The sequence below is a fragment of the Colias eurytheme genome, chromosome 23 (assembly GCF_061535395.1).
Source record: "Colias eurytheme isolate Ceu_HAF_F1 chromosome 23, ilColEury1 Martin Lab GWU primary, whole genome shotgun sequence".
NCBI classification, from domain to species: Eukaryota; Metazoa; Arthropoda; class Insecta; order Lepidoptera; family Pieridae; genus Colias; species Colias eurytheme.
The window spans coordinates 4,586,987-4,601,101 of record NC_143002.1 but is presented as its reverse complement, the minus strand read 5'-3'; the positions used below and the strand labels follow the sequence as shown (position 1 = coordinate 4,601,101).

At 31.5% G+C, this 14,115-nt stretch overlaps 1 protein-coding gene across 1 annotated transcript in view; it reads left to right on the top strand.

The window, feature by feature from the left end:
• Positions 1-13,231, top strand: part of LOC149898268 (uncharacterized) — a 29,491-nt gene extending 16,260 nt beyond the window's left edge. Inside the window, exons 2-3 of the mRNA XM_090115529.1 lie at positions 10,536-10,723; positions 11,490-13,231. Coding sequence (XP_089971655.1) covers positions 10,536-10,723; positions 11,490-11,738 — 437 coding nt within the window. The 3' untranslated portion in view covers positions 11,739-13,231. The remainder of the gene's footprint in view (positions 1-10,535; positions 10,724-11,489) is intronic.
• The last annotated feature ends 884 nt before the right edge of the window (positions 13,232-14,115 follow it).

Sequence of the window (14,115 nt, the reverse complement as noted above, 5' to 3'; positions counted from 1 at the left end):
TCTAGAATATTATTTATTCTTGTATTTTGTCCTCAATTAAAATTTAGACTGATAGAGTTGTTAATGAATTTTATAATACCTATGTAGAGCGGTTTTAGTACAATATCATTTATCCAAATAAAAATAAATTATATTTGTTTGATGTATTTTATAGAATCGTATAATGTATAACATTTCATCATAATATTGTGATCGTCAGTAAAGTGTTGTGCATGAACCCACGGAGGTTTCTGAGTTGATATGACTAATCTTCGACAGTAGGTATACATGCAAAGCCGGGGTGCACAGCTAGTTTACTATATTTTTATTAATACGTATGGAACCAGATTCTAGGGCAACACCAGATTTTCTTATGAATTTGCTAACGATCAATATGAATTGAATGATGACCGATGAATGAACGGAAAGCAACCGTTACTCCTAATGAATGAACGTATATTTTGTTCAGAAAAACTTTCAGATAAAAGGAATTTATATGAACGTTCATAGAAACTCTTTTTCTAGTGCATTCAATGTCAAACTAGTTTGTTAGTGTGAAATGTTTTTTGTCCCATTATAAAACTGCGTAGTTTCCTCATTTGTTTCGAATGCTATAGCGGATAGCCTCTTCCCAACTAATCTGCTGTTTAAAACTGTTAGGTGGTAATAACGAATACTTCATACCATCAGCATTTATTATATATGTACTAGCTGCTCCGCGCGGTTTCACCTCCGTGGCTCCACTCCTGCTGGTCGTAGCGTGATGATATATAGCCTATAACCTTCCTCGATAAATGGGCTATCTAACGCCGAAAGAATTTTTCAAATCGGACCAGTAGTTCCCGAGATTAGCGCGCTCAAACAAACAAACTCTTCAGCTTTATAATATTATCTAGTATAGATAGGTAGTATAAAAATTAAAAACCACTTAAAAACACACGATGTGTCAACTACATAAAGACTATTTTAGATTAGCAATAAAAAATATATTTGCAGAAGACTTCTATCGCCATGTTTGAGAACATCTGGGATTAACCCTTTGTATTTTATGAAAAAAATAGATGATTCAGTTTTTATCATTTATCTGTACCCAGTAGATACGCACCTTTCGGCTACTGAGTGAGGGTGTATGCGTATTTGAGTTAACTGCAAATAAATTATATAGTACCTAACTTGCATACTTAGTATTTATCTTTACTCAACAGAATACAAACCGTAGTCCGTAACCTTTCCTTTATAAAAAAAAAAAAACTTTTTAGAACACAAGATTTAAACCCAACCCTAACCCTCTTTAAACCCTGCTTATATCATATACCATAGGCACCTTTAAATGAAAAGTCTATTTTGTTATATCCTGGAACAGAGCGTGATCAAACCATACTCGACTTAGTACCACACTATTAAATAATCCACATAACACATTAAACGGTATCTCACATAAACCAATCGTACGATACTTGAAAGCAAAGAACTTTCCAACCATATCTACGCATCACGATGTTATAAACCCAAATATAGCCATATGTTTTCCATCTTAAAATATTTTCTTGCTACGCGTAACATTTTAAAACCAGGTAATAAATTATGGGGTATTGCAAGAAATCGTTTCTCCTTTTGACTTAACTAGCCAACCGCCCCGGTTTTGCCTTAAACGAGACGCAATTAGAGATAGCTCGAATACAACTTTCGAGGTACAAATATAGTGTACAAATCGCTTTATAAACTCAATGAATAGTTTCCCTTTCGTGGAATATGTTTCAATTACATTTGAGATACTGATACGGTGTTCATTTAAATATTTAAAAACGTGTGCCTACATACGTGGAAATATATTGCAATTAAAGAAAAATTAAGTAGAAAATCTTGTAACAAATATCTACGTATCTCTAATGAAAACTTGTATAGGTACTGCAGTATGTAGATACGATAAAATTATAGATACATATTATATAAGTATTTAATTGAATATTCGCAAATCACTTAGAACATGTAATTGTTTCATTAAGCTATGCATGTTTTTTTAACATACATTTTTCACACCCTGATTTCACTCTCAATTGTTGTTTATACATCAGACTATAGAAAGAAGCATTTTAACTTTTTTTCATAAAATTTAAAATTCTGTAATTAACCCAAGTAAAGCCTACTACGGTCTACAGGCTTGTAAATACCTATTTATTATAATTATAATATAAAAATAAATATAATTGAGCAAATAATACCTTTATAAATATACTCCAAAAGAAACGCAAAGTAACAAACAAAAACCCAGCTTGTTAACGTTTAAAAACATCTCAAGTACCTACTTCATATAAATTATTTCTTGTTAAAATTGCATTAATGAATTGTAAATTTTCGTATAAAAAGTAGGCTTTCCCGTGATTCGCCACGGGGGGTTCACTAGGTGTAATGGTTACTTATACCATATACAGGGTGTCCCACTGTTGGTATACTAAGCTCAAAGGAGGTTATAGTTTTGCATACGCTGAGTACGTAAAAAATAATTTAAAAAATACAGACACATTTTTTTTTCAAATAGATGAATTCTTAAAACTCTATGTGTACACCCAAAACAAGCAACCTGCCCAACTTTGCCACCAGCACGTGAGCTATCGTTTAAGATTATGTTTTCATAGACAAATGCTCATATTAGAGAAGCAGTATATGCCGGCTGCGCGAAGCTAGAGAAGAAAACATGGATTTTCAGGAAAAATTTAGGACCCAATTTTTTTTTTTAAGTATTTTTTATGTGATCAGTGTATGCAAAACTACAAGTTCCTTCGCGCTTAGTATACCAATAGTGGGACACCCTGTATAAGCGAATACAGCAAATTTCTAATAAGTATGTATGTAATTATAAGGTAATGAGGTGGGACCCCCTAGTGATCCTAGACGCGGTAATGATAGTAAATAGTTTCATTTGAGGTGTTTCAAGATGGAATATAGGAAATCGTGTACTTAAATACGAGAAAATGTAACAGTTAATTCAAATATTTTTGCTTCATGATTTCTTTTTTTTTAAGTCAAACGGTAGAAATTCTCTAGAAAGGAATAATTTACTGTACCTAAATAATTAGTTGATAAAAATATTTTTTTTCATTTTTATCTTCCTATATTTATTACTAGTATGTACTAACATAAGTTCAAAAACAAAAATTGTTATTGTTATCTGTAAAGTAGGTAAGTAATAAGTATGTTCATTGTTCAATTTGTCAACTCTACCACACTACAAAATTTCATAAAACATAAAGGAAAGCTAATCCTAATTACTGAAAAGTTAGCGTGCTAAATTATAGAATTGTTTAGTTGAATTTACAAGTGTTTTTACAATAATTTCCATATTTTAGATTCGCAGCTGCACTGTATTGGACAGGTGAAAATTAGCGAGAGGAACCATTTAATTTGCCACACCTTTGATTTTTATAATTAAACCTTTTATAGACTTATTATTTATAACATCATTAAAATGTCCTCTGATAATAAACTTTAAAATTTATATCTATACGTTTTCTGTGATGACAGTCCTTGAATGGTTATAAAATTATTAAATAATTAAGAAATAACGATGTAACGTGAACAATATTTGTCATTCTCTAAAACATGAATCGTAATTTTAAACATATTTCCACCTTTTCTTATCTTAACAACCTGTGCCCTGCGGTTTTACTCGCATTGCTCCGCTCCTGTTTGTCTTAGCATGATGATATAAATAAACCGTTCGTTCCTAAGGGCTGTCGATATCAGTTTAAAGTTTTTTGGTATCTGTAAAAGTTACGAAATAATCACACTTAACGATTACACCCTGTAGATATATGTATAAGTGCTAAAGTGACTCTATCTGTCTATCTTTTCTTGACGCCTCAACAACTGAACCGATTTAGATGAAATTTGGTAAAGAGGTCCATCGAGATCCGAAAAAGGACATGGGATAGTTTTTATGCCAGAAATCCCACGGGAACGGGAATTATGCGGGTTTTTCTTTTTACGCGGGTGAATATTTGGCTTTATTGTTGTAAATATCAACTAATGATGGTATATTAATTTTATTAATAACATTTTTATGAATAGCGGAAAACCTGCATCATCAAAACTCAACGCTGAAAGAACGTAGCCTCAAGAAAAACCCTTGGTATGCGAATCGTGGCCAAATGCGTCTGCGGGAGCGATATTAATAATTACACATTTGTCAGATAGTCTTAAAAAGCGAAATGTCTGAGCGGGATGCCATATTTGGGCGCTATGCTGGCGGGGAGCGTACGCAGGTGAACGCCAATTACAGAAGCGCAAAAAGCGCGCGCGGGACAAATTGTAAAATTGTTGTTTGTAGTCTGTTGTCTGTGGTCTGTGCCACGACCACAGACTGTGACCACAGACTATGCTTTTTGTGCGGTTAAATACAGATTAAAAATTATTTATATAAATGTTTTTTTCTATGATATCATATTATAGTTACCTACCTCGTATTTGATAGATTTGAAAAGGAAAACTACTTTTAATATTCCTATAATACATATTACAAAATTCTCAGCTTTCTTAGCTCCAAAAGATCAGAAAAATAAAATTATTATTTTTTTCTTAACTACCTATAGTTTATGTTTAAATCTATTATGTAGGTACTTAATGCCCTAAAGGTACTACTACCTTTTATTGTATCTTTTACAGAAACACGCGATTTAATTTATCTTTTAAATTCATTTCAAAACTTTCCTATAGCACAGAATTAAAGGCAAAGCCTGCCATTAATTGCCATTATCAGCTTAAGAAATAAGCAAATCGATAAATCGATAATTTTATATGAAATTGTTATCGTTATTAAAACTAAAACCTACTCTCTATAAAAATTAAACATCCGTGAAAAGCTATAAAATTTCCTTCGCCGCCATGCGTTATCGCTGTCCTTGTCTGACTTACGGCTAATTGCGTAAGTGTGAAGAGTTGAGTAACTGATAAGCCAGAAAGGTGAAGCAAAAATTATACAATCGACCATCGTCAAGTTTTTATTGAGGTTGCCATTTTGTATTGACAAGACCTCAACTATTATTTATTCTTTAACATGGATGATAACTCTGCAAAAACAGGCGGAGACGGGTGTACCAATGACTATTTATTATCAATTTATAAATGCTCGTTTTGACAGATAATTTTCTAAAACACAAGATACTTGGTAATAATCTTCATAAATAAAAATTAGTAGACCTACCTACCTAAATATTTTAAAATAACCGTTATTAAAAATATATTTTTTTACTAATTGCTATTCGTTTTTCTCTAGTTCGCTAATTATTAGATAGGTTGTCAGTATTTTAAAACATGCGGTAAAGTTTAGCGTAGGAAAGTATTATACAAACATTATTGAAATTATTATTCGTAAAAGTTTACAAAACACACTACACAGTCACATCACATAGGTATTCAATTTTAAAGTTATCAATGGTAAAAAATATCAGCAATTAGCAGTAGAAAGCGCCTACATGCGACACAAAATCCAGACCAAGATAGCCAAGCAATTTCAAAATAATTTACGAAACAAAATCATTCAGTAATTAATTAAACCTAGTTTATCGGAAACATTAATACAGAATCAATTAAATCTAATACGAATCGAGATGTCTATCGATTCGCAGAAACATCGGTAAAAACATCGAGAGCAGTGAAGCATCGATAATTTTATTTACCGGAAAATGCACAGATCATACACACGTTTATATTCCGATTTAATTGGACACATTCACAAACTACTTAGTTACACTCTGTGTAATATCGGTTATGTGAAATGGGGTTGTTTTATAAGTTGATAGGTATGTAGGGTGTTTTTATTGTGTTGACTGAAACTTATCAATCCCCTTTGAAGTATAAATTAAAAGACTTGTTTGGTTTTGTTTTGTGTTTATGAGTAGGTGTACCTAGATATTATAAAAGCGTAACACACCTAGTCAATTTATTTTATCATTAGAAAAACAAATAACCCTTCATCATTTCTTTAGATCATTAGAGGACGTGACGTTTTTTAATTAATTACTTTGAAAAACTAACTTATGTAAGTACAAACATAATTACCCTTTATTATGATAATATCTTATTATTTCTGTTTTTGATCTAAATACAAATAAACACATAGATTACGAAGAAATATGGCAAGTTTTTAATGAACAAATATATTTATAACGGAAATATTCAGTAATAATGGCTATATAAATCATACGGCTAAGTAAACTATCGTTAGATAGCCATTGAAAACGTGAATATGCAATTCATATAAATCCAACCAATTTAAAGCCTTAATAAACATCTGCATAACGCATTTGACCGAAAGAGATTACAATACCAATTAAATTTCGACATTGACAACTAAATCCTATTAAAAACAAAGAGCGCGCATAATTGAGCGTCATTACGCACAAATTGTCTATAGTCTGTCATCAAAACAAAATGGCGGTGCCGTACGCGCGGGAAAATAAATACGTATAGAGATGGATATTATATCTTCATTAGCGTAAGGCATCGCATTGATATGTCTAAGGGTTGGGCCATTGAAATTGTTTGTATTTTATCACTCGCAAAAGGCATTTATACTTGCCTTTTTAGTTTGTATCTTACTGTATTGTATCGGGTCTCAATAACATCTGCCGTCAATGCAGCGGTATTTACTGGCAATATGAGTGGGAAACTAAGATATAAGAATATTTGTATTCTATTCAATTCAGTTGTCTCATAGAATTTCAGTCCGTTAAAATAATAATCTTGCTGATTATCATAACCATTCATCTGTTTGCTTTTAACTTCATTTCGCATGTCATTTATTTGTGAGGATGCCGTTAACGTCCTAAAACAACGACGTCCGGTATTTATTTGCAATGTTTAATAAAAAAATTAACATGCGGTTCATACTTAAAGTAAGTCAGTAGGTAATCTGGGTCTCAATATATTTGAATAACGAATGTGAAAAAGGTACCTACTTCATAAAAATATCGAATTTTTAAAAAAATACTATTTTCAATGGCACTTTTCTTTGAAGAAGTAATCTACGTATTTTTTTAATTCATACAACGTGTTTATAAATTAGGTACAATCACAGACTAATAATAATATACTACGTATACAAGTACAATTATTCAAAATAATTGAACAACACTGTTGTTTACACAAACACTTGTCTATGCGCTTATTGTTTTGTTTAATTATCGAGAAACGAGAAAATACCGAATATTTTTAGTTTTCTCGCAATGCCAATTACAATTCAATTCAATCAACCATATTGAAGTGTTACGGATGGCTAAAGCCGAGTTAGTTGCTTATTTGTTTGTAGAAATATAGGTACTACGTGACCAAGCCAACTAGACCCTTTTCAACTGTGACGTCACCCGCCCATGTCTCGGTTACAGATAGCAAAAAATGTAACACTCGTAATATCACTGTTCGCTCTCCGCTATGAATAGTCTTATTTTTCCCCATTTCGAGGGCTATTCATAGGAATAACAACACAGTAAAACTTAAATAATTAACAACTAAAAACTTAACAGTCAATAACAAGATTTAACGATTTCAATAAAAAGTACAGAAATAACTAGCGATGCGAAACATACGAATGCGTCGATGCTGCGAACCGTACTAAGGCGAACGCGGTACCTGAGGCGGTAAGCGGGCGGGGAGGCCGCATTCCACCCGAGCGTCTAATTGGCTTGGTCGAATAATACCTATAGTAGTTATTAAATTCTTAGCTTTTCTTCATCCTTTAATCTATAGCTTTTTCCGATCAAAGCTAATTCTTTAATAACAATCATGATTCGCTTTCGCTTCGCTTGGTTAGAATAATAATAAGTACGATTTTTTTATTTACTATCAAAACGAAAGGCTTTAGTTTATGAAGACCTAACTAAAACTGAAAGAATAATTGTAAAACTACTTTGTATGTATTAAAAAATTATACAATTTATACCAATTATAAGTATTGGTTGGTTGTCTATGACTTTGTGAATTATTGCCGGTTCTTCTCCATAGATATACAAGCTGCTTTCCGAATCGGTGGTAAATGTTAAAAATATGTAATTTTTTTTTTTTTTTTTCGGTATTGTGCTTTATTTATTTTATTTATTTATTTATTTATTTATTTAAACAATTAGATTACAGAGATCCATTAATGTTAGTACGTGACTTATTAACTAATGTTAGTGAATATAAGTAATGACGATTCGAAAGTGCTTCTAAAATAGTCCGGGATACATCGCCCATTTTTGCAAGTGATTACTATCAAGCTAATTTTTCGTGAGTAGCTTTATTTTGATGAGATGCCCAATAATTTCATGTACAAAACTCTCGATTGTGGTAGCTACCAGAGGAAACAAGGATAAAATATTTTGATTTGATGGTTCTCAAATATTAATTACTAACTGAATGTTTTTTTTTGTTCAATCTCAAGATAATTATCTAAATTATTCGAAAAAATATTTGTCCTACAAAATCTATGGTTTGATCAAAGAGTCCCCCTTTCCAATGTGTATCGATAACGAAGTCATCATAAATGATTACTAACCAGCTGATTTTTTTATTTTCACTTATTTAATACTTATATAATTCAACAGACATATTGTCCTACAAATTGCGTAATAAATATTTGAGAACCGTCAAATCAAAAATTTTTATCCTTGTTACCTCTGTAAGCTACCACAATCGAGAGTTTCGTACATGAAATTATTGGGCATCTCATCAAAATAAAGCTACTCACGAAAAATTAGCTTGATAGTAATCACTTGCAAAAATGGGCGATGTATCCCGGACTAAAAGAAGTCTTATTGAATAATTAAATGTTTGAGTTTATTTAGATACGTAACTACACATAACTTTGATCACAAATAAACTTGTCACATATTATAGTTTGATATCAATAGTAAAACTGATATTTTTCAATATCTTTGTTTTTTTAGCTTTACCACAGTAGAATTAAGTATATGCACATGCATATGCATTCCTTAATCATTTAATTAATGTTAATTATAGCAGTGATAGCATAATAGATTTGACTGCGCTGTTTGTATGTTAATGTAGGTCATGGAACAATAAAGTCAACGAACGATAAATAAAGTGTTTATAATCGCTTTATGTCATTTGAATAATCATGTCTTTGGACACTTAATATTAATATAGGTCAGAATATGTTAAACAAACATTATATATTATATGACTTCAATAAGTAAAATATACCTACCATCTTTTTGGTAAATTGTTACAACAAATAACATAATATATCTACGTCATCTATTCCAATTCTTTTTGCACAAAAAAATCCAAAATCGATTTCTTACATCAATATATATACCTACATATTTATATGAATTTTTAGCTTTCATGGAAATCTACCTATTTGCTAAAATATGTTAATTAAAATCCTTTTAACTAATTGCACTTGACGTTATTCACTAAACTATAATGCGTAAAGAAATGCTTAAAAAATTGCCATGGTAACCTCTAAAACATTTTACCGCCTAATTTATGACGTCACACGTTAATTAATTTACCGAATACAATGTTTACCGGATGTATCGGTATAGAATCGATATTGTTCCTTTGAATATTAACCTCGAATCGCTGCACTGTATAATGGCTGTCCTGTTTCCGTTTATTGACCTGTTTAAATACTATAGAAATGTGAATATTTAAATTATACTTAGCTGTCTTTATAGTCTTTAAGTTGTGTTGTGAATCTCCGAGTGATTCAGGACACGCTTTTCAGTATAGAAAGATTTATCTCGTCTTCTAGGATAATATATATATGTACTACTATTCTTTCTTTCTATTCAGTTAATTCAATTAAACAGAGATTATAGACAATAGATTACAGTCTGGATTAGCACATAGGCTACTACCAAGTACCATGATTTGATGATTTGATTTGATACCAACACTAGATTTCCGCCCGCGGCTTCGCCCGCGTTTTCAAAGGAAAACCCGCATAGTTCCCGTTCCCGTGGGATTTCCGGGATAAAACCTATCCTATGTGTTAATCCAAGTTACCCTCTATATGTGTGCTAAATTTCATTGTAATCGGTTCAGTAGCTTTTACGTGAAAGAGTAACAAACATCCATACATCCATACATACTTACAAACTTTCGCCTTTATAATAGTATTAAGATTAAGATATTAAGATTAAGATATTAAGATACTTTACGCTTACGTTGAAGACAAATGAGTCCCAATATCATTGATCAAGTGTTCTCTAAGAGAATGTTAGGAACAAGACGACCCACTGGCTATTAATATGTACATAGTTATTTATACTGACTGACCGGTTGGCTTGGTTGGTAGTGGCCCTGCCTTCCAAGCCAGAGGTCGTGGGTTCGATTCCCACCCGGGGCAAATAGTTGTGTGATGAACATAGATGTTTGCTCTGTGTCTGGGTGTTAATTAATTATCTATATAATTATTTATTTAAAATTATATATGTATTATATATATGTTTATCAGCCATCTGGTTTCCATAACACAAGCGAAAGCTTAGTATGGGATCAGATCGTGCCGTGTGTGAAAATTGTCCTGAAATATTTATTTATTTCTATTACAGCAGGTGCTCCCAGCGGTCCGCCAGTAGTTCGTTGTCAACTACGAAAGCACAAGCCCAACAGAAAACCACGGACACCATTCACAACGCAGCAGTTGCTTGCGTTGGAGAAGAAGTTTAGAGACAAGCAGTACTTAAGCATAGCTGAGAGGGCGGAGTTCTCGTCGTCTTTGAGGCTCACTGAAACACAGGTAATTTCATTAGTCAATACTGCATGTGTATATACTGCCTTAAATTCTTATGGGGCGTCAATTTTGTGTCTATTAGCTGTAGTACAGGTTACTTCCATATCCACCTATTTTTATATGAGTGCAATCAAAAGGACAAACAATATTCCAACACTTTATCTCGATGATTAATTCGCCATAATTTGAAAGATCATTTTTTTTTTGAAGATTTGACCAAAACAACAGATCTAAAACATATTGAATTGGTCATCTGACGCTTGTTTTATATTAAGTTTATGCGATAAAGTAAGTAGGTAGTAGCTTGGTAGTAGGAACTCCCATATTGTATAAGTCATCATCATTTTTGTATTGACTAGTTGAAGTTTTAAATGACTGTTTTTACTTATTTACCTATATGAATTGATACGAATTAATGATATCAATTTTCAATAAATATTTCCATCTTCGAACGGCTGTTTCAGCTTATACATGTTTATGTTCTTTAATACATTATCGTCAATCCAGCTTTGGTAATAATATTCGAATACTTATAGTTGATTAAATCTCTTTTAAAAACCGTATGCAAGTACGATTGAACTGTAAGTGGCCATGTATGGGCATTAATTTAGCATAATTATTATATTTAACATACTTTACGCTTACGGTCGTTGACGACAAATTAGTCCTAGTACCTATCAATACATTTATCAAGATTTGTATGTCAACAGTTTAACACATGTAACATATTACCTATACCATTATGCAATATTATCACGTACTTTCGTTGCAGGTGAAAATATGGTTTCAAAATCGGCGGGCCAAAGCGAAACGTCTGCAAGAAGCTGAAATAGAAAAGCTTCGTCTATCAGCGAGGCCTCTGCTTCCACCCTCTTTTGCCTTATTCGGAGGGGGAGGGGCACCCCCCCTTTTTGCCGCAATGGCCGCGGCCACGAGACCGCAACTAAGCTTCTTGGGAGGTCCACCGTCGCACCAACACGCCATAAATATGAATATCCTGAATTCCCTCCAACCGCATTGACATTCGGAACACGCGGGAACGCGTGAACAGCCGCCATCTTGATTTGTGGAAGACATTTAAAATCGAATTCGGATACTTGTACGTGATTTTAGTGACATGAACGCATTGAGTGTAATATATGGTAGATCTGCGATTCTCACGTCATAGTTTTAGTACAATATGAGTCAGTAAAATATAAATAGGAATAAAGGTTTAGACACATAGACATACTGTTATTACAAATAAGTGCAATCCTTATTGTCATTGTTTCATACCCTCATAAAATTTGTAAATAAAGGCACGTACATACTGTATCATTTAACTATTATATCCGTAATAGCATGGACTAATATAATTTTATTAGTCCATGGTAATAGTTTTTTTAGATATCATTTAAGTTATAGCTAATAGATAGCCTAGCCTTCCAATAATTCAATCTTCAATATTAAAGTGTCTAAATTAAATATTATTATTACCTATTGTTTGCCTTGTTTGCATTTGTACCTATGTACTTATTTTACTTCTAATAATCTTTATAGTTAATACATATATATTAATTATGTAACGAATTCAATTATAATGTCGATTTATTTTTATTATTAGACTGAGTATATTTATTTGGGTTTTCGAGACTGACATTGTTTAATGGTAAAAATTTCAAAAAAGTGACTAACTAATTATGTATTGATTTTAATGTTTATTCTAAAAGATTTATTTCAAGAATTTATGTCTAATAGAAGTTTAAATTTAAACTATAGTTTTGCTAGTTATTATCTTGTTCTAAAGATGACTGTAAAGGTCCCTTCACTAATAAATTCGCAAAAGTCAACTGAGCTCGGACTGACCTATCATGTTTAAACTTAATTGCTTGACAAATACCAGACTTTGTTACGTTTAGACGACTTTATGTTGAAATGTTTAAATAAAACTAATGTACACAGTACAATCATAAATATATGTAAAGTCCGTTTGTAACATTGCAATCAGATTAATTATTGTTTTAATTAATTTACTTGTGTTATGTACCTACCTACTAAACTCGGTTATCGATTGTATTAAAAATTAATGTGAAAATACATATACCGCAAAGCTCTACAGATACCTATATGGTGTATTTTTTTGTGAATGATTTTTCGAACAGTGTATTACAGGCTACATTTCTTATCTAGATAAATAGATCTATACATGTTTCAATAAATAATATAGATTATAGGTACATTAAATGGAACTATTAATTCTGCTTCCAATAAACATAATTATTTTTGGCTATGCCCAATGTTTTGGCCTATTTTGTACAAAATTATAGTAATGATAGAAAAAAATGTATTGTAAATATTCATTAATTTATTGTATACGTAAGATTAATATTATAAAATAGATTTTTTAAAGGTTAATTTACTGTTTAATATCAATTCGGTATTAGGTGAATTCCTGTTATAGTAGACTTGTAAATGTAAAATATCGTCAAGCATTTTGTTTCCTTTATTCTTAAATAAAACGAAGTTACAACTGTATTTAGTTTTTTTATTATAATCATTATAATAATAAATAATAAAAACCTTTATTTGTCTCTCTCACAACGGTTAAAAATTTAACAAGGAATGAATAATAGGTACACATAATACTTACTTGTACTCTTCGACTCAAAATCTCTCCAAATCTAGATAGGATTGAACATCTAGTAAAATATCATAAAATGACACAAAAACTATATAAAACAAAATCAATCATCAGATTATATTATATAGGTAGATACTTATGAAATAAAAACAAATCAGAAGGATTACTGAAAAGTTTGATAAGCTGTGCAGTGCATGTGCGGCTGTTATCAATTATTTCAGACGTTATTTTTTTTAATAAAATATGTATCTACAATCCACATATTTCTTAAACCATTTTAATGTATAAGTGTACTTGTCGTACAAATTAATTCCATTATTTAACTAATATGCTTTCGAGTAAGTAATAAACTCAATTAAATTTGTCAAAATGGTTAAAATATTGCATTCAACTCATTTTTAGCATGACAAGCGTATGTGAAAATAATTTACGGTCGTTTAAAATAACGGAATATTAATGAATCAAAAAACAAATTAGTAAACTACCGTACTAACCTTTAACGAGTAAATAACACAAAATTTACATAACATTAATTGCCACGTTATTGCCCAATTAAGAACTTTTATACTAGACTCTCTATAGTGGTTGTAAAACTGAAATAACAAGCTTATGTCAATAGTGAAGAAAAAAATTCACGGTTGGCAAGACCATGTACAAGTTTACATACTGGTTTCCCTCCAACACTAATTGGTGTTGCCAACAAAAAAAACGCCACAATTCCGCTCGTTTAACGATGTTAATTCGACTTAATGCACAGATTTGTATGCTGCGACGAACG